Source organism: Hypanus sabinus, unplaced genomic scaffold, assembly GCF_030144855.1.
Source record: "Hypanus sabinus isolate sHypSab1 unplaced genomic scaffold, sHypSab1.hap1 scaffold_2346, whole genome shotgun sequence".
Classification (NCBI taxonomy): Eukaryota; Metazoa; Chordata; class Chondrichthyes; order Myliobatiformes; family Dasyatidae; genus Hypanus; species Hypanus sabinus.
This window is the reverse complement of record NW_026780462.1, coordinates 2,129-28,387: the sequence shown is the minus strand read 5'-3', so window position 1 is coordinate 28,387 and position 26,259 is coordinate 2,129. Positions and strand designations below refer to the sequence as shown.

The 26,259-nt window shown below is 44.6% G+C and overlaps 1 protein-coding gene across 2 annotated transcripts; it reads right to left on the bottom strand.

Annotated features, from left to right (window-relative positions):
• Window positions 1-3,278: 3,278 nt before the first annotated feature.
• On the bottom strand, window positions 3,279-22,140 carry LOC132387917 (interferon-induced protein 44-like). 2 transcript variants are annotated; one of them, XM_059960234.1, is made up of 7 exons: window positions 21,925-22,140; window positions 21,791-21,836; window positions 21,509-21,710; window positions 19,113-19,241; window positions 16,639-16,801; window positions 16,455-16,552; window positions 3,279-6,016 (listed from the first exon to the last, which is right to left on the bottom strand). In XM_059960234.1, the coding sequence occupies exons 1-7, from the start codon at window positions 21,932-21,934 to the stop codon at window positions 5,990-5,992; spliced, it is 675 nt and encodes a 224-aa protein (XP_059816217.1). In that variant the 5' UTR covers window positions 21,935-22,140; the 3' UTR covers window positions 3,279-5,989. The 2 variants fall into 2 exon arrangements, with proteins under 2 accessions (XP_059816217.1, XP_059816216.1); XM_059960233.1 differs by lacking the exon at window positions 3,279-6,016 and adding an exon at window positions 6,569-7,800.
• Window positions 22,141-26,259: the final 4,119 nt, after the last annotated feature.

Genomic DNA, 26,259 nt, shown 5'->3' with positions numbered 1-26,259 from the left:
ATCTTGCTGAATTGCCTCATTTAAATGTCCGTCCAGATGCCTCTTAAATGAAGTGATTCCAACACCTCTTCTGATATCATTTTCTAGGTATCAGTGAGTATTCGTATAAAGATAAACTGCCTTTTTTCACATTTGAACCCCCTTTACCTTGCACACCATTGTTGTTGAGATTGCTCATGGTAAAGAGAAACAAAACTGAATTTTCACCCTATCTATCCACCTTATATCCTATATAAGACCATAAGACGTAGGAGCAGAATTAAGCCATTCAGCACATCGAGTCCTCCTCAGATCCTTCACCCCCAGTGAAAACAGACCCAGCTATAAGCTTTGCCTTAACTAAAGTGTCCCACTGCAGGCAACATCCTGATGAATCTCCTCTGCACTCTGTCTAGTGGAACTGATCCTTGCTACAGAATGGAGACCAGAACTGCACAGAGCCCCCCAAGAGCAGGATAGCCAGTAGTTTATAATGTTACAACGTAATTTCCCAATATTGCTCTTCTATGTACAGACTGATGACAATTGTTCCCAAAGTGCAAAAGCTTTTTTTCTGTGCACATAAAGAGTAAAAGAGAGTTGAGAGCTCCACTGCATCAATTGAGCCTGTTCATGCCACACTGCAACAATCCTGTAGCTTTAAGACTTCAGTTTACACCAAAAATGACGGATTATACAGGCATAGCAAAGACATAACTCTGACAAAGAAATTACGGGCTGTTGATTAAAGTGATCATTCTCAACAAAAAAGTGATTAATAAAATAGTAAATAGTTGTATATGTTGTCAACAAGTCAGCGTTGTGCTTCACCAGAACCATATTAAGCTGGAAGATTTGCTGGCATTTGAAAGTACACAGAGGAAATTCTTGAGAATGCTTCAGGGAATGAAATGGTTAATGTTTGAGGAGCTGGGAATTCAAATACATAGCTCTGGGCCTGTATTCTCTGGAGAATGAAGCAGCGTGTCTCCTTGAGACCTGTCGAATTTTATGGGATAGATAGAGTGGATTTGCCATAAACAACTTTGGATTCCAAGTCACTGGGTATACTTAAAGTGGAAGTTGATGGGTTCTTGATTAGTCAGGGCATTAAAGGCTACAGGAGACAGCAGACGAATGGGGTTGAGAAGGATCATAATCAGCCATGATGGAATAGTGGAGGAGACTTAATGGGCCGAATGGACTAATTCTGCTCCTATGTCTTATGGTCTTAACACACTTGGGAAACTACATATGTTCCAAGTCACTGTGGTTCTGAGTATTATATTCAATGAGGACAAAGTACGATGGATTACAGTACTGTAAGGAGATATAGAGCTTAATTACATGGTGTTATGCCTTTCCTCAGTGTCAGCCAAACAGAAGATCATTACATTTAGGAAAGGGAAGGGTGCAGACCATATGTCCCTCCCTACATGGAAGTTTCTGAGGTTCAGAGGGTTAATAATCTCATTTCCCTATGAGTGAACATCTTCAAAAGCCAGTCAAGGTCCAACCACACAGACATCACAGGGACGAATGTTCACCAGCACCTCGACTTCCTCAGGAGGTAAAAGAAACTTAGTATGTCCCGCTCGACACTCACCAATTTTATCAATGCACAGCAGAAAGCGTCCTATCCACAAGATCGTGGCTTGGTATCTCTGCCCATGACTGAAACAAACTGCAGAGTTGTGACACAGCTCAGCACATCACAGAAACCGATTTCCATCCATTAACTCTGTCTCCCCTTATTGCTGCCTTCAGAAAAAGCCAACATTTTCAAAGACCCAGCTACCTGGACATTTTATCTTCTCCCCATCTCCATATCAGCCTGAAGATAGAAAACCTAAACCCACATTCCTCCAGGCTCAAGGGTAGTTCCTATATGAAGCTGTTAAATGGTCCCCTAGTGTAAAAAGTTGGACTTTTGACTTCACGATCTAACTCAGTCTGAACTTGCACCTTATTGTCTAACTGCATGACTCTCTGCTTCTGTTGCTGCCTCACTTCACTCTGCATTCTGTTATTGTTTTTCCCTGAATAACCTCAATGCTCTGTGTAATGAATCTGATCTGTATGAACAGTTTGCAAAAATAAGCTTTACTCTGTATCTTGGTACATGTGACAAGAACAAACCAATTCCAATTTATACACACTTTGCCCCATTAGTGATGACCAGATCCAAGAGCCCGGGTTGGTTTCATGATACACTGCTCCAGGAAACCATTCAGGAACTGACCTCATAGCCCCCTTTGCTGATTGTGGATTGTTGATTCCATTGAACTGGCACAACATAAAAGGATTTTTCTCATTTCACCTCTAGCTCTGTTCCCTTTTATATTTGTGACCTCTGTCCTTGACCCCTCCACCGAAAAAGAACATCAGCCCAATATTCACTACCCAGAGCCCTGTCATTTTCTATTCAACTTCCCTTTGATGTTCCCTGAAGAAAAGCCCCTTCTTCAATCTCTCCTGGAATAATGAGGACATTTCTCAGAAAGGATAACCAGCATTTAGATTTCCAAATTCTATCTGACAACAGCCACTTAAGAGGAATTGTGTTGGCATGAATGGAAAATTGACTTCTTCATGGAAACTAGAGATGGAATAAATGGGTCTTTTTCATAAACACAAGAGATTCTGCAGATGCTGGAAATCCAGAACAATAGGCACAAAATGTTGAAGGAACTCAGCAGATCAGACAGTATGTATGAAAATGAATAAACAATTGATTTTTGGGCCATGACCATTCATCAAGACTGGAAAGGAAGGGAAGATGCCAGAATAAAAAGGTGGGCGGGTGGGAGAAAGAGGACAAGTTTTAAGAAGACAGGTGAGTTGGAAAGATGAAGGCCTGGAGAAAAAGGTATCTGATAGGAGGGGAGAATGGACCATGGGAGAAAGGGAAGAATAGGGCACCCGGTGGAGGTGATAGGCCGATGAGAGCAGGTGAGAATCCAGTGTGGGGAATAGAAGAAGGGGTAAGGGGAGGGAAAAGAAAAAAGTATATCGGAAGGACATATCGTTCACTCCATCAGAGGTTACCCAGATGAAATATGAGGTGTTGCTCTTCCAGACTGAGAGAAGCCTCATTGTGGTAGAAGCAGAGGCCATGGACAAACATGTCAGAACAGGACTGGGGATGAAACATAAGATGGCTGGCCACAGGGAAGTTTATTTTAGGTGAACAGGGTGGGGAGGGTCTGTTTTAAACTGAGTGGAGGTGAACAGTGTTCTAAAATTGTTACTATTTACATTAATGCAGCACACGAGACAATTACTTTGCCTAACAACTATACTTTATTAATCGAGATTTGTTTGAACAAAGATATTCTCTATCTTATTTCAAAAAATACCCATTCACAAAGCTCCATCATGGACACAAGTTCCCTCATCTTCGAGGACGTTCTTGAAAGGCGGTGTCTCAAGCATCCATCATTAAGGACCCTCACCACCCAGGACACTCTCTCTGCTCGGTACTGCCGTCAGGGAGAAGGTCCAGGACCTTGAAGACCCGCACTCAGCCATTCAGTAACAGCTTCTTCTCCAGTCATCAGAATTCTGAATGGTCCATGAACCCATGAACACTGCCCCACTATTCCTTTTTTGCACAATGTATTTATTTAGTGTAATTTACAGTAATGTTTGTGTCTTGCATTGTACTGCTGCCACAAACCAACAAATTTCACAACATATGTCGCTAATAATAAACCCAATCTTGATTAACCCTTTAGTTTCACCAGTATTTTCATTGTGTAACTCCTTAGTTTGGTCTCGGTATCCATGATGTGTATTAAGACTCTTCCTGAACCTTGCCAGGAAGTGATGCATCGAGATCTTTTTCTGAATCACTGACTTAGGGTCTTTATAATCAGGAATAGTGTATAAGAGTAAGGAGGTGTTGATGAGGCTCTATAGCGCACTGGTCAGACCCCATATGGAATACTGTGTGCAGTTTTGGGCCCACATCTTAGAAAGGATGTGCTGATGTTGGAGAGAGTTCAGAGAAGATTCACGAGGATGATTTCTGGAATGCAGGGACTAACATATGAGGAGTGTTTTCCGCTCTTGGATTGTACTCATTAGTGTATAGAAGAATGAGAGGGGATCTCATAGAAACATTTCGAATGTTGAAAGGGTTGGACAGAGTGGATGTGGAAAGGCTGTTTCCCTTGGTGGGTGAGTCCAGGACAAGAGGTCACAGTCATAGAATTAGAGGGTACCTATTTAAGACAGAGATGAGGAGAATTTATTTTAGCCAGCGGGTCGTGGATTCATGGATTTTGGTGCCACATACAGCTGTGGAGACCCACTCATTGAGGGTGTTTAAGGAGGAGATTAATAGGTATCTAATTAGTCAGGGTATCAAGGGATATGGGGAAAAAGCCAGAAATTGGAAGTAGAAGGGAGAATAGTTTAGCTCATGGTGGAGTGGCGGAGCAGACTTAATGGGCTGAATGGCCTACTTCTGCTCCTTTGTCTTGTGATCTTGTGATCTTGTGATCTTCTTCAGTAGTTGCTCCCTGGAGTCTCTGCCACTGGTTACCGTGTAAGGCACCTTTTAACAGAAGAGTGCGATAGTAATGGGGCAGCTCATCAGCTGAGGAAGCAGACAGAAGATTCTGCAGACACAAAGCAGACTTGCAAATGGTATGTTGCCATCCAGGTGTCAGATCTCACATCTAGTACAAACTATTCTTGAGTGGAACACTACAAAGAGGGAGGGCTCCTTCAAACGGGGGATGTCCCTGGTGCATCTCTTCCTGGTGACGGTAATGTCTCGTATCCCTGTGAGACAAGATAGGGAGAAACTCTCTCCGAAAAAGGGAAATTTGACTGCTGAGTCATTCAACTCTGAGGACTCCCTGGTACTGGAAGGTTGGAAGAGGAGGTTGATAGAAAAACTATTGAAGCTGGAAGGTGTCTTTTCTACTGACATGTTTGATATGAGTTGTTCCAAGAGCACTCACCACACCATCTGGGTGACTGAGGACACCCCACTCAGAGAAAGGTAGCAGCAGTTGACTGCAGAGGTGGAAGATGTTTGGCAGCATTTGTGGATCGAAGATGTGCTACCCTGTCTGAAAGGTGTGAAGTGGTTCAGAGTGATGGACTTGAGGGGTGGGTATTATCAAATCCTCATGAGTGAGGTTGACAAAGAGAAGATGGCATTTCTATGTCCACTGGCATTCTTCCAGTTCAAAAGGATGCTCTGTGGCTAATCAGGAGCCCCTGCAAATTTCCAGTGTGTCATAGAAAAACAGTGTGGGATATGAAATTGCTTGAGGTATTGGTGTATCTGGATGACCTCATATTGTTCAGGTCCACCATGCAAAAACATCAAGCAAGGCTACTGAAGGTGCTGGGCCTTCCCTGGACAAGTTAAAACTTTCCCTGGACAAGTGTCAGTTCTGCAAGACGTCTGTCAGCTATGTTGGACATATAGTCTCAGGGGATGGAGTAGCTACAGATCTGTCTACGATAGAGGTGGTGCCAACATGGTCAAAGTCCCAGACTGTGAGTGCTGTGTGCTCATTCATTGCTTTCTGTGGATATTATTGGAGGTTCGTGAAGGACTACCCTAAAGTGAGTCACCCTTTATATTAGCTTATGGGGAAGAGAGAAGATGGTGGCATGACGCAGCGTACAGCGGCCACTCCAGGATGAATATCTGTTATCTGTCAAGTAGGAAGTCGTGTACAATCCTGACTTGATGGAGATGGATGTGAGAAGCACGAAGGAACATCTGGTGAAACTTCTGAAATGCCTGTTTCACTGCTGCTGCTACTATGCAACCTAAAAATCTCTGGGAGGAAGGCCCCGGAATCCTCCGCTTTGCCTGTTGCTTGGTGGCTGGGGCCGAGGTCGAAGCGCTCAGCAGAGATGGTGCTCAGTGCTCGGTGTCGGGGGGGTTGGTCGGAGGCTCAAAGTTTTTGGACGGACTCAGAGTTGGCTGTGGTCGGGTGCTTCCAGGGTGTTGCATCGGCAAGTTTGCTGTGCTGGAGGTTCATGGCAGGAAGAGTTTTTCTTCCTTCTGCAAGAGATGTTGGGACTTAGTGACTTTTTTTTTATCGTGCCCACTGTCTGCTATTTATCAAACTATGGTATTGCTTTGCACTGGTGTAACTGTATGTTATAATTACATGGTTTTTTTCTCAGTTATTCTTTTATCAATTATGGTATTGTCTGAACTGTTGTAACTATATGTTAACTATAACTAAATGTAACTATGTGGTTTTGTGTAGGTCTTGTAGCTTTAGTTTTTGGTTTGTTGGGTGGTAGAGTTGGTCTCCTGACTTGGTGTGTCTGGGTAGTCTTGCTTTGTCTGGTGGATTTGGAGCTCCTTTCTGGGGAATGCGCTAAGGTGGTAGCGCAATGTTGAAACGCAGCAGCCTCTCCGGACTCTGGATTGGGGATTAGCAAACGTTATGTGGATTTTCTTGTGTCGTCTGTTTTGTCATGTGCTTTTGTGATATCATTCTGGAGGAATGTTGTCTCATTTTTTAACTGCATTGCATTTGTGGTTTCTAAATGACAATAAAATGAAAATGAACTGAACTGAAATGAGAACAAAAGGAGAGGAGGGTGAAGATTATCTTGGCCCTTCAGAGCATTTTGGAGTGAGATGGGATACAAAATGTGAAGAGGCCCTTTGGTCGCTGAAGAAGCTGCTGACATAAGTGTTTGCTGTGAATGGCTCTAACTGTAACAGGCTCTAACTGTGGCCACTCTAACTGAGATTGGCTCAAACTGTGATGACTCTAAATGTCACAGGCTTTAATTGTGACTGGCTGTAAATGTGACCACCCTAACTGTGACTGGCTGTAAAAGTTACTCACTTTAACTGTGACAGCAATAACTGTGACCTGCTGTAGCAGGGACTGGCTGTAACTGTGAATCATTGAACAGTGACTGCCTGTTGCAGTGACAGCTGTAAATGTGACCAGCTCTAACAGTGACTGGCTGTAAAAGTTACAGGTTGTAACTGTGACTGATATAGCTGTGATTTGCTATAGCAGGACAGACTGTAACTGTGACCACTGTATCTGTGATTGGCTGTAACTATGACTGGCTGGGCAGTGACCAGCAGTATGAGTGACGGGCTGGAACTGACCACTTGTAATTATGACCGGCTGTCACAGTAATTGGCTGTACCAGTGACTAGCTGTAACAGTGACTGACTGTACAGTGACTAGCTGTAACAGTGACCATCCGTAAATACGACTGACTGCAAATGTGGCAATCTTTAACAATGAATTACTGTAGCTCTGAACACTATAAGTGTGACTGTAACTGTGACCAGTTGTTACTGTGACTGATTGCAACAGTGACTGGCTGTAACAAAAGACCATGAGCACATGGTTTGCTTTTATTCTGCCAAGTGCTCTGGGCCAGTTTATTTGAGAAAACCTCTCAGCAGATACTAACTGATTCGCCCTTCAACTTTGCAAGGATACAAACTACAGAAGAATGGAACTACTAATGCAACAAGTTACTAAAAGTCTACAGACAAACAATTGATTGTACAAATATATAAACAAGCATAAAGAATGCTAAAACTACAGGGAAAACAATAAAAACATCAATCCCACAGCACTGTCTGTGCTCCTGAAACTGGATCAGATTCACAGCTCTGGACAAGGTCATCTGTGATCATTGCACTGCTTTGAGAAGTCGGTCAATGTTTCTGACCATATTATCCAGAACATACAGGGCCAGGATGCATTGTATCATCTCAATATGACCACCTTTCCACTGATTCGAAACCACAAACATGGAACGCCTGTCCATCCCGGTACGTTCCGCCAAATTCTGAAACTGAGGGAAAGGAAGGAGAGAGAGGGTATTCATGGAATTATAAACTCCACAGGCTTCAGATTCACGGGCAATGGTAGCAGTAACAGAGACAGAGAGAGCTGTTCCATTGGGATGAGCTTCAGCTGAACTGTGTTGTGGCCAGTGTCCTGGGGAATCACGTGAATACTGTGTAGACCAGGCTTCAGACTAGACAGAAAGGGGAGGGGTCAAAGGGCAGAATTATTAATAACTGAAGAGGAAGTGAGAGAGTGGTGGCACAGAGGAGTGAGGGGGGATTTGACAAACAAAGTGTGGCAGGAGGGGGCAGAAAATTTCAGTAAAATGAGGCAGCACAAAGTAAAGCCTGAGTAATAGAGTTTAACACGTGGCTAAGGAGATGGTGCAGGAGGAGGAGGGCTTCAGATTATTGGATCATTGGGCTCTCTTCCAGGGAAGGTGGGACCTGTACAGATGGGATGGTTTGCCACTGAACTAGGGGAATGAATATCCTAGCAGGAAGATTTGCTAATGTGGAAAGGGGGGTGGGGTGGTGCTTAAACTAGAACTACACAGGATGGGAACCAAAGCGCCTGAACAGATAGTGGAGTGGTTGTGGGGAAAGATGTTGCTGAGCCTACACACCAGGTCAGGAATCAAAAGGTTGACCATGGTGGGACTAATGTTCTGAGTTTTGTATATTTCAATGCAGGGAGTATTGTAGGAAAGGTAGATGAACTTCGGGCATTCAAAGGATTCAACGTACATTTATTGTCAAAGTATGCATAAATTATACAACCCTCAGATTCATCTGTTTGCAGCCACGAAGCAACAAACTTGCAAATACAATTAAAAAAAGACCAACTTCCAGTGTGCAGAGAAAGAGGAGGAAAACACAGAAGTCATGTAAACAATAAAAGCAAGGGACAGCATTCCGAACCAAATGGAGTCCATAGACCTGAAACCCGGAGCAGCTGGAGAAGGCCCATAGTTCATCATGGAGCGGGATAAATCACCATGAAGCTCACAGACACGAAACATGAGGGGAAACATTTTCACTTAGAGGTTCTGAGAATGTGTAACGAGCTGTCAGCACAAGTGATGCGTACAAGCTCGATTTCAACATTTAAGAAAAGTTTGGATCGGTACATGGATGGTAGGAGTATGGAAGGCCATGGTTCAGGTCAATGGGGGTAGGCATTTTAAATGGTTCAACACTGATTATATGGGGTGAAGGGTCTGTTCCTGTGCTGTATTTTTCTATGACTCTCTGACTGTAAGCCTAATTTGGAGTATTGTCTTCGGTTTTGGTCACCTACCCACTGGATAAGTGTTTGAAAGTTTGGGGGTCAAGAGTGCAGGGAACTGGGACAGAAGGAGATGAGGTCCGAGTCAGATCAGCTGAATCATAGTGAATTTGTCAGGATAGAGAGACCCAGTGACCCCCTACTGCCTCCCGTGTTTACCTCCAGTGATCACTCCTCTGCTGTCAGTGGGATCATGCTATTTACAGATGGGTGCTATGTTTCCCACACCAATGTCAGCAACAACAAGGAACTGAGTACTAACTTCAAAAGGAGGGAACCAGAGGTCCATGAGCCAGTCCTCTTCGGGGTTCAGAGATGGAGAGCTTCCGCAACTTTAAATTCCTCAATGTTACTATTTCAGAGACCCTGTTCTGAGCCCAAAAATTAAGTGTGTTTACAAACAAAGCACAGCAGCACCTCTACTTGCTAGAAGTTTGCGAAGATTTGATATGACATCTAAAACTTTGACAAGCTTCTATGGTTGTGTACTGGCAAGTATACCTACTGGCTGAATCACAGCCTGGTGTGGAAACACCAATGCCCTTGAATGGAGAATCCTACAACACTAGCAAGACTCATTCCACTGGATTCAGGAAGTTATTACCCCTCAGTCATCAGGCTCTTAACTAACATCACTCAACTTCTTTTTGTTTTTCTTTACTGACCATTTAGTTAAGATTCATAAATATAATACCCTGTATTGTATTTGGTGTACTGTCTGTTATTTCATGGCACTAATTTGTAACAGGTTAGCAAATTACACAGCATCCACACAAACTGGGGTTTCGTGTGGTAAAGCCGTCTCAGTCTCATGGGTTTGGTGGGACTGGAGAGTGGCTTCCCTCGACTTATGCAGCCAAGGAAACCACAGGGTCTCATTGTGGAGTTATCGTCCGGGATCGATTTTGTTGGATGTTGTGTGATTGCCCTGAGTATTGATCCAGTGGGTTGTGTGTTTAAGCCTGTGCTAACCTCTTGTCTGGTAATGTGATTACAGTATTTGGTTATGAACACTGCAGGGGTAGAGTGGTGGTGCAAATCCACGGGGTTACCAGTAACGAATGTGTGTGTATTGAGTGGGGTAGACATTTGTATCCCCAATGAATTGTTAATGAGGACTCTGTGTACCGTTAAACCATTAGGATCAGTTATGATCATGGAACGGTGGTTTGTCAAAATTGCAAGCAACAACTTTGTTTTAGTTCAGACACTCATTGAGGTAACGGCAGTGGATCTGCCCGGTTTTATTGGGGCCCAGGAAGAGGGAGGGGGGCTATGGGCCATCCTTACTTTCCAGGAGGAGGGGAGTATAGGCAAGTGTGCCAAATTGGAAGCTGAGTTTCTGTAGCTGGGGCGGAGACTTTAAAGACAAGTTGCTCTCATTTCTGTGGAGCGAGGGGAATGAGTGGTCTGAAGTGGAAGTTCTAATGAGTCCTCCAGTGAGGGCTGAGCATTCTGAGTTGGTATCAGCCTTTACCTCCATGGCAAATAAATGGCAAAGTGCCCAGGTGCAAAGTGCCAGTTATCGTAGGCAGAGGATTTTCTTGGGAATAACGCCCACCCCCGTCGGGGAAGGGGAGTATGCGACTTGGGAAGAGCAGATCTCTGAGATGCTGGATCAGTGCCAGAGCGCTGATAATGTAAAAAGACAGCAACTGGTAAAGAGTCTGATAACGTAGTGAGATCATTAAAGTACCCCTTTGCTACTTCTGTGGGCTACAAGCAAGGGCTAGTAAATGTTTTTGGTGCAACGGGAAGCCCAGTGGAGCTTATGACTGGGCTTTGGACAATGGAGATGGGGGAGAAACTTTTTGCTTACATTTCTCGGCCAGAGAGGCAGCCGAGTTGCTTGCAGCATCGGGAGTCCATTTAAGGTGAATCAGTTTAGAATGGACCAAGTGGCAAAAGACGCACAGTCACAGGGACGATCGCCTAGGGTCTCCGAATATCTCGTAAAACGTGTCCCCCTCCCTCGTTTGTCAAGCTGATTAGAGAAGTAAGAGAGGAGGAGGATGCAACAGAGGTGTGGAAGCTTTCTGTCAGCAGGATACAGTCATCGGTAGTATTCCCCATTACTGAAGAGATCCTTGATAGCCCACCCCAGGGGTGGTAAAAGAACTCACGGCATAGTTTACAACTGAGATGTCCTAGTTGTTATTGGCAGGTATGGCCACCCTGCAAGACAAAGCCGACAAGGAGTTGGACCTTCTGAGGGGACGGACTAGGGAAAGGAAACTGCAGAAGCCCTGTTTGTACAGGTGAACAGTGTGACAGTGATTGTCAGGAAAACCTCAGAGACGGAGGTCACCCTCAGGCGGGTCAAGTTAATGGCTCAACTCTTTCTAGTGATGGTAATGTCTAGTGTTCCTGTGAAACAAGCCGGGGAGGCAAACTCTCTCTGAGAAAGGGAAAGTTGACCACTGAGACATTCAACTTTGTGGATTCCCCACTACCTTGAGATTGGAAGAAAAGCTAGATAGAGAAGATGTCGAAACTGGAAGATGTCTTTTCTACTGACGAGTTTCATGTAGGTTGTTCCAAGAGCACTCACCACACCATCCAGGTGAAAGAGGATACCTCGTTCAGAGAAAGGTCACGGCGACTGGTGCCTGCAGGGGTGGAAGATGTTTGGTAGCATCTGCAGAAGTTGAAGGAAGAGTCCGGAAGACCCTATGGATCTCCAATAGTTGGGGAAGAATGGGAAAGTATGGATGTATGTGGACTATTAGACTCTGAATAGGCATACAGTCCCTGACCAATATACAGTCCGAAGAATCAAGGACACATTGGCCTGCCTGAGTGGTGCGAAGTGGTTCAGTGTGCTGGACTTGGGGAGTGGCCATTACCAGATCTCCATGAGTGAGGCTGACAAAGGGAAGATGGCATTTATATGTCCCCTGGGATTCTTCCAGTTTGAAAGGATGCCTCAGGGCTTATTGAGAGCCAGGGTGAATTGCCAGCATGTCACAGAGAAAACAGTGGGGGACATGAACTTTCTTGAGGTGTTGCTGCACCTGGATAATCTCAGTGCTGGGGTCCACCATGCAAGAACATGAAGTGAGGCTACTGAAGTTTCTGGGCCAACTAAAAGCTAAAGGGTTAAAACATTCCCTGGACAGGTGCCAGTGCTGCAAGACATCTGTTAGCTCTGTTGGGCATATAGTCTCATGGGATGGAGTAATTATGGATCAGACTAAGATCGAGGCAGTGACCACATGGCCAAGGCCCCAGACTGTGAGTGCCCTTTGATCATTGCTTGGGTTCTGTGGGTACTATCGAAGGTTCATGAAGGGCTAATCTAAAGAGAGTCGCCCTTTAAATCAGCTTCTGTGTGGTTACCCTCCCTTGGGGAAGAAAGGAAGGAGCACGAAAGGAGATTGTAAAGATTATCTTAGCACTTCAGACTCTTTTGGTGCAAGATGGGATGTGAAATGTGAAAAGGCCTCTCAGTTGCTGAAGGAGCTGCTGACTGGATTTTACAGACCCCGGATTGCCATATGTTCTGCATATGGATGCCAGCAGAGAGAGCTAAGGGGTGTTCTGTATCAGGATCATGGCCCAGGGTTAAGACCTGTCAGCCAGAGTCTGTCACCCTTTGAGTGAAACTACCCCCACACAACTTGAAGTGAGCTGTGGTGGACCAGCTAGTGACTATAAGGAGTCAAGTTTGAGATGAGGATGGACGACAACCCATTAAGTTATATCCTGACCTCAGCAAAATCGTATGCCATGGGCGATGGCAGTGTTTTCTGCCAATGATTACAGCCTGAAGTACCAGTCAAGAAGTAGGAACATTGATGCCAATGTGTTCCAGCGCGCACAGTAAAGACTGGACAGGGACAGAGAGTGGGAGAGTGTTCCTGCCCCCGAGTAAAAGTTTTCCAGAACAGCAGAAGGCAGAGGAAAGGAATTGAGCAGCAGATCATTTGGGAGTTAATGATGGAGCCATTCCACAAGCTTACTACAACCTGGCGGCTCTGATGACAAAGCAGTTGCCAGAATTGAGACCCTGGAAAGTAGCAGCCGCTCAGGGAAATGAACTGGACATTGGCACCGTTTGGTCAGTGGTTATGGAAGGGGACATGGCACAAGAGAACAAGATGAAACACTCTGTGGTGTCCTTACTACTGAGAGAATGGCCCAAATTAGAGTTGATGAGCCAGATCCTACACCGGGTTCTGTTGCCTCCGGACTGGCCTTGGCATTCCTAGCTAGTTCTGCCTGAGATGTATCAGAGGATTGTGTTTCTGGCCATTTGGGGGTGGAAAAGATTGCTCAGGGATCGGTACCACTGGTCCTCAATGAAGCCAGAGGTGGAAGAGTACTGCAAATCATACATTTGATGTATATGGAGGAAGGCGCTGCCTACGAGATCCACTCTATTGTCCCACTTGCAGAATGTGAGGCCACTTGACCTAGTGTACATGGATTTCCCATCAATAGATCCTGATGTCTGCAGCATTGTCAATGATTTTGTCATTACGGATCACTATACCAGATATGCATAAGCCTTCTCTACAATGGATCAGAGGGAGTCCACAGTGGCCAAAGTGTTGTGGTCGAAGTATTCCATTTATTATGGCCTCCCCAGGTGGATACATATTGATCAGGAACAGGATTTCGAGAGTAGGCTCATACATGAGTTTCTGAGCATGCTTGGAGTTGAGAAGTCCAGGACTATGCCTTGTCACCCAAAGGGTGACCCCAGCCTGAGAGGTTTAATCATACCTTGCTAGACATGCTCAGAACCTTGGAGATCAGCAAAAGGAACAAGTGGAGTCAGCATGTTGGACATCTGGTCCAGTGCTACAACTGCACACAAAATGAAGCTACTGGATATTCACCATATTATCTGATGCAGGGTGTGAGGCAAGGATGCCCATGAACCTCTGTTTTGGGTCTGGCGAGGAAGATCTACCACAGAAGTCTTATCTGAAGTATGTGCCTGATATAAGAAGGGAGCTGAGAAAAGCTTATGAGTCAGCTGAGGTCTCAGCTACCAAACAGAATGAAGGAAATAAGAGGAGGCACGATCAAAAGGTTAGGTTCTCCCAACTGACGCCTGGAGACCAAGTCCTCATAAAGAATTTGAGGCTAAAGAATCTGGGGAGCATAAGCTGGCTGACTATTGGGCAGCCACGCCACATGTAGTGGAGAGTCCGATGCCAAATGTACCAGTTTTCCAGGTGAAACCAGAGGATGGGAATGGGCCTGTCAAGATTCTCCATCGGAACCACCTTCGACCTTTGGGGCATGAGGTATGTGTTGATCCAGGGCTTGACCTGGACTGTACATCAAGTAAGAGGACTCTGCGAGGATGTGGGTGAACTAAAGCAGAAAGAACTAGACCTGACCTTCCCCCCTGAATGTGATACGGATTCAGAAGATGGGGAAATGAGGGTGTGGTATATGCTGCCCTGCAAAGGCAATAACTTCCCAATAATTGATGAAGAGATTCTCAACCCTTGTCACACTGAGGCAGGTGAAATGGGGGGAACAAGCAGTGGACAGGTAGGTTTACAGTTAGAAAATTATGGGAGGCTGGACTCTAAAGCAACCAGGCATGAAGCCGAGTTCAGCCAAGTAAAGGGATCTGAGTTGTTGGGAAGCATGAGTAAGGGACAGGGAGGGGGCTTCCCGGGTTCCAGGAAAGAGCCCAGGGAGTGTCTGAAGCTGAAGAAGTAGATGATAAGGTAAGGAGATTTCGAAGAATTGGGAGACCCCCAGACAGACTGGCCTATATCGCACCCAGAGAAGAGAGTGTGGGACCTGTCCCCTTGGTGAGATATGTCACTGCCATGTACACCTGGGTTGGACATTGTGCTTTGTATTACAGGGTGATAAATCTCAACACCATGAGGACGTGACTAATTATATTGGAGGGAGAGTGCAACACCCTGGGAAAGGTTTCACTGCTAATGTAATGGTCGTTCTGTAGAAGCGGTGTTTGGGTAATGGTTAGGGATAATGGGTGCTTTGCAATGTGATCCACCCAGTGAGGGGAGTGGGTTTTTGTGTTGTGTGTCTGACACCGGTGTGATCTGGGTCCTTTGTTCAGCAGGAGGTGAAGGGAGAAGATGCTGAAGAATACGATTTGACCCGGTGGGGCAACGGTGATTCGATGGAGGAAGGTACTGAGATCTACTGAGGATCAGTGAATGTGAATTTGGGGAAGAGTTGAGCTCCAACTCATGAACATTTGACTGTTTAATTATAATGAGCCAATTTTGTTTGTCTCTTTCTTTTCATTACTAACCCTTTAGGTAAGTGAAGATTCGTCAATATAATTCCTTTACTCGTGTGCAGTGTGCTGTCTGTTATTTCCTGGCACTGAGTTGTAACAGGGCAGCAAATTACACAGAGTCCACACAAACCGGGGTCTGGGGTGGAAGAGCCATCTCAATCTCATGGGTTTGCCAGTACCGGAGTGTGTCTTCCCAAGACTTACGTAGCCACGGAAACCGGGGGATTTCACTGGAAAGCAGCATCCACCATCAGGGACACACACCTCCCAGGACATGCTCTCTTCTTGCTGCTGCCATCAGAAAGAAGGTACAGGAGCCCTAAGACTCACTCCACTGGGTTCAGGAAGTTGTTACCCCTCAATCATCAGGCTCTTGAATCAAAGTGGATAATGTCACTCAACTTCACTTGCCCCCTTCTTTGAGATGTTCCCACACACACTGGACTCACTTTTAGGGACTCTTAATCTCATGGTAAAATGGAGGTAAGGGGGATGTTTTTTAGCCGGAGAGTAGTGAATCTGTGGACAGAGGGAGGTGGAGACCAAGTCCATGAGTGTATTGAAGGCAAAAATTGATTGTTACCTGATTGGTTGGAGCATCACAGGCTCTGGGAAGAAGGCAGATGTATGAAGTTGAGTGGGATCCGTGATCAGCCATTATAGAATAGCGGAGCAGACTCAATGGGCTGAATGGTCTAATTCTACTCCTCCGTCTTATGTCTTTTATATTTATTGATTAGCTATTTATTTTATTATTATTTCTTTCTTTTTGTATTTGCACAGTTTGTTGACTTTTGCACACTGGTTGAACACTCAAGTTGGTGCTGCCTTTCTTTGATCCTGTTATGGTTAATATTCTATGGATTATTGAATATCCCCACAGGAAAATGAATCTCAGGGTTGTATATGGTGACACTTATATTATTTCATAATAATTTACTTTGAACTGAGGTTTCTCCTGTGGTTATCAATACAATGGCATTGAAATGATGGTTCACTGTTACCTGTCTGAGTCTGATCAAGGATGGACAATAAATGGTGGATGTGTCGGCACACTAACAAAGTGGGTCCGTTACGTTGTAAAAATACCATATTGATATCACTCCTCTGATTCTACAGATTATTACCTTCCTCTGCAGTGGTTCATATTCATAAACCCGTACATTGTGTTTCTCTGGTATCCCTAAAGTTTCAAACTTGGTCCCAATCACAACCCTGTGAACATCTGGAAAAGAGAGATGATCCAGATATCAATATGAAGCTGCAATGTTGAGGTGACAATGGTTACACAGAGCAAAAGAAAACACTTACGTTTCTCTGCCACAATCATCTGTATCTCCTGAAACACTTTCATTTTATCCTCACTGATCAAGTCTGTGGTGTCGATGTTAAATATAAATGTGACTCCGTGAATTACATTTTCTGGAATAATCGAATAGTTGGCAACATCCGATTCAGGATTGAAACTGTGTAACTAAGTGAAACAATGAAGAACTGGTTACAAAGGAAGCAGCAAGAACACCGATGATCACAATCACTCAGCACTGAGGTGAACACTGACTGGAGGGACCAGTCCCATCAGACAATGTCCAGTGGTCACAGTCACTGATCTACTGAGATCCAGATGGGCCCCAAAATCACCCTTTCCTCAGGGATCAGTGGGACTCTCTGTCCCTGTCAATCTCCATCTGGGAGCATTGCCTCCCCAGTTCACTGTTGCTTTTCAGTTCTTTCATTGTGAGTCCCCTCTGTTCCCATGAGCTGTTTAGAATTTGCTCTGAGCTCTTCAATACTCAGTCCCTTCCTCTGTCTAATGTATCAACATTTTTACCTAAATATCGGGACATGATAACAAAGTTTGCAGATGATTCAGAAACTGTTTGGTCCTTCACACTGCAGGATGATACAGGTGTTTGGTCAGTGTGTAAACTGATGGGAAATTTAATCCTGAGGAGTGTGAGCTGTTCAGTCTCCATCAGTAATGTGGCAGAGACAATCGTCTGTTTGGTATCCAGGTTACTGGGTGATCGGAAGGTAAATGGTGAGTGCAGTAGCTTTTGTTCATGTTTGTTTCCTTCAAACATTCAGCCAGTCTAGTCTATGCTTGCCCTTAGTCAGTTCTCCCTGCTCTCTCATCTCCCCATCAACCTGACAACCCACTGGAAATGACAGCAGCAGATTGACCCAATGATCTGCACATCATTGGGATGTGGGAGCCAGAAACCAGGATCATCGGGGGGGAACCCACATCATCACAGGAGGAGTGTGCAAACACCACACAGACAGCTCTGGAGGCTGGGATGGAATTGGAATCACTGGATCTGCGAGGCAGCACTACTAACTGCTCCATCACTGTGTCACACAGTAGTACAGACGACCTGCTCCAATTATATTGGGTCCTGGTGAGGCTTGTGCACAGTTCAGGATTCCTGACCCAAGGAAGGATTACAGCAATGGCTGACCAGACTGATCCAGGGATGGTGGGTTTAACGAATGAAGAGAGATAAGAACAGGAACAGGGACAGAGTGTAGGGGAATGTAATGAGTGACAGATGGCACATATTGTTATCATAGAAACTGTTCGACATGACTCATGAACACCCTCACTTGGTTGTTGTGTTCACTGTAAGAAATGGTGTCTAATATAGTGACATCATTATAAGTTTTTTTTGTTTTTTCTGTAATGGAAGTAAAGGGTTGCAGATTTTGTTAAGCACATAAAATGACTCTCGAATGTTTTACTCATAAAATCCTACAGGAGCAAACACCCCCCCCCACCCCACCTGTCACTCCATTAACCCCAGCCTTCACCTCCAAGTCAGTAAGCAGAACTGATCTAGTCTGGACCTCAACACTTTTCTTCTGTTGGCCCATGGCCATTGACTCCTGTGTGTCTGTTCTCATATCAGTTTGGAAGTAAGTGGAAGTAAGACATGATCTCATGGTCAAACACAAAATTCCAACACCAAATCCCACACAGTGTCCAAAATGGATACCAGCAGAAGGCAACATGGGAGACAAGGAGGAGCTGCTCCAGGTGAGTTGGAGCAGGGGTGGGATCATCATAGGGGCAGGTGACCCTGTGACCTTCACTAGTAGTGGAGCGGATGCTGGGGTCATGTGTTTCTGGGATTGATCTATTTCCCCATCACTGCTCCGTCTCCTGACCTGTATCATGCGGAGGATGTCAGCACACCACTCAGTCCTCCCTCACAGGCAAGAGCTCAACGTGTCCCAACATTGTGTAGAGGGCAGGTGAGGTGGGAACAGCTGGTGCTGAGACACCAAGGAGAGAGATATGGAACTCCCCAACCAACTTCTGTCATGGTGTCACTCCAGGATTAATATCTGTCTCTCTGGCCCAGTGTGTTACTCCAGGAACAATTTCTGTCACTGTGTCCCCATGTGTAACTCCAGGACTAATCTCTGTCTCTGTGTCCCTGTGTGTTACTCCAGGACTAATCTTGTCACTCTGGCCATGTCTGTTACTCCTATACAAACCTGTCATTGCATACCTGTGTGTTACTCCAGGACTAATCACTATCACTGTGTTGTCAAGTGTTACTCTTTGCTTGGTGTTTCTGAATAACTTCTTTTACAGAGCGTCACCCTCTCTCAAACTACATTGTAGCTTCATCCAGAACAGAGTATGGACCCAATCTTCTGAACCACGTCTGTTGCATCAGAAACTTGTTTTGGAGCCATTTCTCCCTTCTCTTTCTGAGGTTGTTCAGTGTTTAATGGGTTGTGGAAATCAAGAGTATGAAGTAATGGAGGAAACTCACGTTTGTTCCTTTGGGAATTCTCCCTTCCAGGATCATCTGTAACACTCTTATTGTCTGATCATTGTGTTCCAGAGCGTTCCATCCAGCTGTATCCCAAAACTTTAAATTCCCTGCTCTGTAGTATCTGAGCTGTAAATTTTCAAAAAGATGTACATTTCTATGACATCGTTCACAGAAAGTGAGATTCTGTGCAATGTAGAACACAGGACAGACAGTGCTTACACAGCAAGATCCCATAAACAGTGGAATGGTGATCAACTGCAGATCTGCTTTGTGTCATTGGTGGATGGCTAAAGATATGCACAGGGACACAGGAGAACTCCATGCTTTTCCCTCAGTGACAGGACATCCCAGTCTGAGGAAGAACTCCCTGGTCTTCTCTAGGTCACATGACACAAGGAAACTCCACTTCCCTTTCTGCCCTGGAACTGTTTACATTCCCCCGAGAGGGCAAGTGAATCCTTGGTATACAGACCCAGACACACTCTGACTGCAGCAATGTTCTCCTGAATCTCTGGATACCCCTTTCAAGCTGCAACATTCCAGTTCACTGAGAAAACCATATTAATAAGAACAGTCTTGAGGTGAGAGAGCAAAAATGTGGAGAATACTTGGTGTATCAGGCAGCATCCATGGAGAAAAGAACAGGAATGTTTTCAAAAGAAGGAATTGATAGTTAAATCCACTTGGGTAAAGGTCATTCTGGATTAGGTGTTGTGAAATAAACTGGATTTGATTTGGGAGTTTAAGGTAAAGGGACCCTTTGGAGGCAGGGTTCATAAGATGATTGAATTCACCTTGAGGCTTGGGAGGGAAAACAAAAAATGATGCATTGACTTACAGTGGAATAAAGGGAATCACAGAGGTATGAGAGAGGAGCTGGACAAAGATGTTTGGAAGGGGACTCTAGCAGAAATGGCAACACAAAAGCAATGGCTGGAGTTTTAGAGAGCAATTCAAAAGGTGCAGCATAGATTCATCCCATAGTGGGAGAAGTATTCTAAAGGGGGCGGAATCGTAATGAAGTAACCATGTCAAACAAGGAAAGTCAAAGACAGCACTAAAACAAAAGAGAGGGCATATAATGAAGCAAAAAGTATTGGGAAGTTAGAGTATTTGGTTTAATTTAAAAAACCAGCAGAAGGCAACTGAAAAATCCAGAAGCAGAAAAAAGATGAAATTTGAGGATAAGCTATCCAAGAATATAAAAATTATACCAAAAGATTTTTCAGATATTTAGAGCCATAGAGAGGCAAGAATGGATACCAGCCCAGTGGAACATAATGCAGGAGAGGAAGTAATGGGGAACACAGAAATGGCAGATGAGCTCAATAAGTTGTCTGTCAGCCTCCACTGTGGAAAACACCGGTAGAATGACAGAGAGTCAGGGACTAGGAGCGAGTGTATCTGCTTTTAGTAGGGAGAAGGTGATGGGATGTGGAAAGGTTTAAATGTAGATAAGTCACCTGCACCAGATGAACTGCAGCCCAGTTTCTGAAAGGGGTTCCTGAAGAGATTGTGGAGGCATTAGTAGTAAATAAACAGTAGGTTCTAGATTGGTTCTGAAGGACTGGAAAATTGCAAATGACATTACATACACTCATTTCCCAATCTGTCTGTCCTTCTGCAAAATCCCTGCTTCCTCAAGACTACCTTCCCCTCCACCTATTTTCGATTCATCCACAAAACTGGCCACAGAGCAATCAATTCCACCTTCCAAATCTTTGGCATATGATGTGAATAGAAGCATTCCCGTTATCGATTGTAACACAACTAGTCACCAGAAGACAGCCAGGAAAATCCCCATCTATTCCTACTTTTTACCTCCTGCCAGTCAGCAAACATCTCTCCATGCCAGTAACTCTCCTGTAATACCCTGGGCTATTAGCTTATTCAGCAGTTTCATGTGTGGCCCCTTGTCAAAGGCCTTCTGAAACTCCAAGTAAACAACATCCACTGTCTCTGCTTTGTCTATCCTGTCTGCTATTTCCCCAAAGAATTCCAACAGATTTTTCAGGCAAAATTTCCCGGTAAGGAAATCATGTTGACTTTGGCTTATTTTGTCATGTGCCTCCAAGTGTATGGAAACCTTATTCTAATCAATAGAGCCTAGCATTTTCCCAGCCAATGACCTCAGGTCTATAATTTATTTTGCCTCCCTCCCTTCTTAATTCCCCAGCAAATTGTTCACTGATATCAGGGACTTGGATTTAAGTGCACCTTTCCCAGCCCGGGACCTCGAAAGGTGCTTTCCAGCCAACAGATTGGATTGAGGTGACATCTCACTCCCTCTGATGTGGACATCAGGAAGACAGAGAAAGTGGGGTGAATTCACAGTGAATAGAGCAACGTATACTGCCTGTGTGTTTATATTAAAGTGCCGGCAGTCTGTATACCTCTTTTGTGAGAGACCGGGGATTCATCCCCGTTGGGACACAGGTCATGGTCACTCCTTGTGGATCCAGAGCCGAGAGGAATGTGTTGATAAGGGATGATTTCCCAGCCCCCACCATGCCGACCAGCAGGATGTTTATACAGTCTCCATAGCTCCCAGGAGGGTTGTAGTTACACAAATAGTCCTTCAGAGTGTCCAGATTCCTGACAAAGACAGGGAGACAGAGTGTCAGGCGTCTGGCTAAAAGGGGTTAACGAATTCACACCTGATTATGAGAACCTACCGCTTGTCCATGGTTGGAAAGTGAAAACAGCCATTCTTTGAAAACTCTGAAATACAATGTGAAAATTTTAACTTCTTTATCTCGAGAAGTAGGGGTGGGGGGGTCTCAGTAACGGATTGAAGATATAAACTCACTGCTTCCCATGTTTCTCGTTGTGTAAACCCAGTGATCGGTGCTGGTGTGCTGACTGCGCTTTAGCCCATGGGGATCCAAGTCTGTTTCTTGCTTGTACTTTCACCTTGGCTTGAAGCTGCGAATGGGCGAACTTGAGGAGGAGATCAAGTGAAACAGGAACCAATAAAGAACTTTACAGTGAGACTACATTCATTCTGCCTCTGCTGTCATCCGGATTCAGCGACTCCACCCAGGACGTACACTGTATCTCACAAAAACAGCCCTTCCTGTTTAGAGTACGATCACCCACGAACAGGAAACATGACGGGACATTCCAAAGTCTCTGGAGCTCCTCTCCCCTTTACTTTCCTCCAATCAGACTCATCCTTCTCCGACCTTGTATCTCTTTTCCCGTTCAGCTCTTTATTTCATCCCTCCTCCTCCCAGTTTCACCTGTCACGTTATGTTTCTCTCTCCCCTCCCCTCTTTTAAATCTACCCCTCATTTTTTTTCTCCAGCCCAGCTGAAGCGTCTTGACCCAAAATGTACTCCTTTCCACAGCTGCTGCATGACCTGCTGAGTTCCTCCAGCATTTTGTGTGTGTTCCTTGGATTCCCAGCATCTGCAGATTTTCCCTTGTTTCTGAAAGGAAATTATACACCAGTTAGCCCAACCTCAGTGAATGAGAGATGTTAGACTACATTATTAAGGATAAATTCTCAGGGTACTAGGAGGCACATAATAAGATAGGCCGTAGTCAGCAAGGTTTCCTTTAGGGAAAATTTTGGCCAACAATTCTGTTGGAATTCTTTGAAGTAACCCCTAGAGAGGGGTTTAGATGGGGTGGAGTTTGTTAGGTGTGTTCGGGAAGGTTTCTTGACACAGTAGATACACCTACAAGAGGAGAGGCTGTACTTGATTTAGTATTGGGAAATTAACCTAGTCAGATGTGAGATCTCTCAGTGGGAAAGCATTTTGGAAATAGTGATAACAATTACATTTCCTTTACCTTGGCATTGGAGAGAAATAGAAAAAGACAAGTTAGAAAACCGTTTAATTGGAGTAAGGGAAATTATAAGGCTATCGGGCAGGAAATTGGAGGCTTAAATTGGAAACAGATGTTCTCAGGAAAAAGTACAGAAGAAATGTGGCAAATATTCAGGGGATATTTGTGTAGAGCTCTGTATAGGTACCTTCCAATGAGACAGGGAAGTTATGCTAGAGTACAGGAACTGTGGTGTATAAAGGCTGTAATAAATCTAGTCAAGAAGAAAAGAAAAGCTTACAAAAGGGTCAGAGAGCTAGGCAATGTTAGAGATCTAGAAGATTATAAGGCTAATAGGAAGGAGTTTAAGAATGAAATTAGGAGAGCCAGAGGGGCCATGAGAAGGCCTTGGCGGGCAGAATTAAGGAAAATCCCAAGGCATTCTACAAGTATGTGAAGTGCAAGAGGATAAGACATGAAAGAATAGGACCTATCAAATGTTACAGTGGGAAAGTGTGTATAGGACCAGAGGAAACAGCAGAGGCACTTAGTATTTTACTTCAGTATTCACTGTGGAAAAGGGTCTTAGTGATTGTAGTGATGACTTGCAGCAGACTGAAAAGCTTGAGCATGAAGATATTAAGAAAGAGGATATGCTGGAGCTTTTGGAAAGCATCAAGTTGGACAAGTTGCCAGGACTCTGTGGGAGGCGAGGGAGGAGATTGCTGAGCCTCTGGCAATGATTTTTGCATCATCAATGGGGACGGGAGAGATTCCCAAGGATTGGAGGGTTGCGGATGTTGTTCCTTTATTCAAGAAAGGGAGTAGAGATGGCCCAGGAAAATATAGACCGGTGAGTCTTACCTCAGTGGTTGGTAAATTGATGGAGAAGATCCTGAGAGGCAAGATTTATGAACATTTGGAGAGGTATGATATGATTAGGAGTAGTCAGCATGGCTTTGTCAAGGGCAGGTCGTGCCTTACGAGCCTGATTGGATGTTTTGAGGATGTGACTAAACACATTGATGAATGAAAAGCAGTAGATATAGTGTATATGGATTTCAGCAACGCATTTGATAAGGTACCCCATGCAAAGCTAATTGAGTAAGTATGGAGGCAAGTGATCCAAGGAGCATTGCTTTGTGGATCCAGAACTAGCTTGCCCACAGAAGGCAAAGAGTGGTTGTAGATGGGTCATATTCTGCATGGAGGTCGGTCACCAGTGGAGTGCATCAGAGATCTGTTCTTGGAACCTTACTCTTCGTGATTTTTATAAATGACCTGGATGAGGAAGTGGGGGGATGGCTTAGTAAGTTTGCTGATGGCACAAAGGTTGGGGGTGTTGTGGATAGTGTGGATGGCTGTCAGAGGTTACAGCAGGATATTGATAGAATGGAAAACTCAGCTGAGAAGTGGCAGGTGGAGTTCAGGCCAGGTAAGTGTGAAGTGGTTCATTTTGGTAGGTCAAATATGATGGCAGAATATAGTATTAATGCTAAAACTCTTGGCAGTATGGAGGATCAGAGGGATCTTGGGGTTCGAGTCCATAGGATGCTCATAGCAGCTGCGCAAGTTGACTCTGTGGTTAAGAAGGCTTATGGTGTATTGGCTTTCATCAATCATGGAATTAAATTTAGAAGCAGAGAGGTAATGTTGCAGCTATTTCGGACCCCGCTCAGATCCCACTTGGAGTACTGTGCTCAGTTCTATTCGACTCACTACAGTAAGGATGTGGAAGCCATAGAAAGAGTGCAGAGGAGATTTACAGTGTTGCCATCTGGGATTGGGGAGCATGCCTTATGAGATTAGGTTGAGTAAACTCGGTCTTTTCTCCTTTGAGCGACGGACGATGAAATGTGACCTGATTGAGGTGTATAAAATGATGAGAGGCATTGATTGTGTGGATAGTCAGAGACTTTTTTCCAGGGCTGAAATGGTTGCCATAAGAGGACACAGGTTTATGGTGCTGGGGAGTAGGTACAGCGAAGATGTCAGGGGTAAGTTTTTTACTCAGAGTGGTGAGTGTGTGGAATGGGCTGCCGGCAACGGTGGTGGAGGCGGACACGATAGGGTCCTTTAAGAGGCTTTTAGATAGGTACATGGAGCTTAGTAAAATAGAGGGCTATAGATAAGCCTCATAATTTCTAAGGTGGGGACATGTTCAGCATAACTTTGTGGGCTGAAAGGCCTGTGTTGTGCTGTAGGTTTTCTATGTTTCCTAATAACAATGAGGAGAGACAACATCAGTGGATGTTCTGTACTTGGAAGTTCTGAAAGATTTTGACAAGGTGTTACACATGAGATTGCTTTCCAAGAAAAGGACTGCTGGAATTACAGGAAAGATACCAGCATGGATGGAGGATTGACTGATTGTCAGGAGGCAAAGAGTGGGTATAAAGGGAGCCTTTTCCTCTTGGATAACAGTGGCGACCAACTTTGCAGGTGATGCAAAGATAGGCGCAGGGGCATTTAGTGTTGAAGATGCAGGGAGGCTGTAGTAGGACTTAGACAGATGAGGAGAATGGGCAAAGAAGCGGAGTAAGTGTATGGTTATGGACTTTCTAACTAAAAGCAGAGACTATTTTCTAACCAAAGAGAACATTTAAAAAGGTGCAAAGAGACTGGGAGTCCTCAATGGGTTTTCATGAAAGGTTAACTTGCAGGTTGAGTCAGTGGTGAAGAAGGGAATTGCAATGAAAGATGTGTTGATATTGGAGAGGGCTCAGAGGAGGTTCACAAGAATGGTTCAAGGAATGAAAGGGTTGTTGTATAAGAATCATTTGACATCTCTGGACCTTTACTCACTGGACTTCAGAAGAATGAGGGAGATCTCATTGAAACCTATTGAATGTTGAAAGGCCTAGATTCAGTGGATATGGAGAGGAGATTTCCTACAGTAGGGGGAGTTTAGGAATAGAGGGGACAACCTCAGAATAGAGAGATGTCCATTTAGAATGGAGATGAGGGGGTGAATTAGTCAGAGGGTGGTGAATCTGTGGAATTCATTGCCACAGGTGACTGTGGATGCAAGATCTTTTGGTGTATTTATGATGGAGGTTGATAGGTTCCTGATTAGTCAGGGTATGAAAGATTATGGGGAGAAGACAAGAGAATGGGATTGAGATGAAAAATGGATCAGTAGAATTGATGGGACAAATGGCCTTATGCTACTCCCATCTGCTATGGTTTTAAATATGATTCTGCTACTGTTTGGGCCTGTGATCTACGCTTTTTTGGCATGTGTTTTGGACAATTGAGCTTTGCTGTCTGCAAAGCATTTCGGTGAGGTTTTAAGCAAAGTGGGTGACCAAGAAGCCAAGAAGCATGGAGATGACACAGAAACCCATGATCAACTCCATTTATTGCCAAA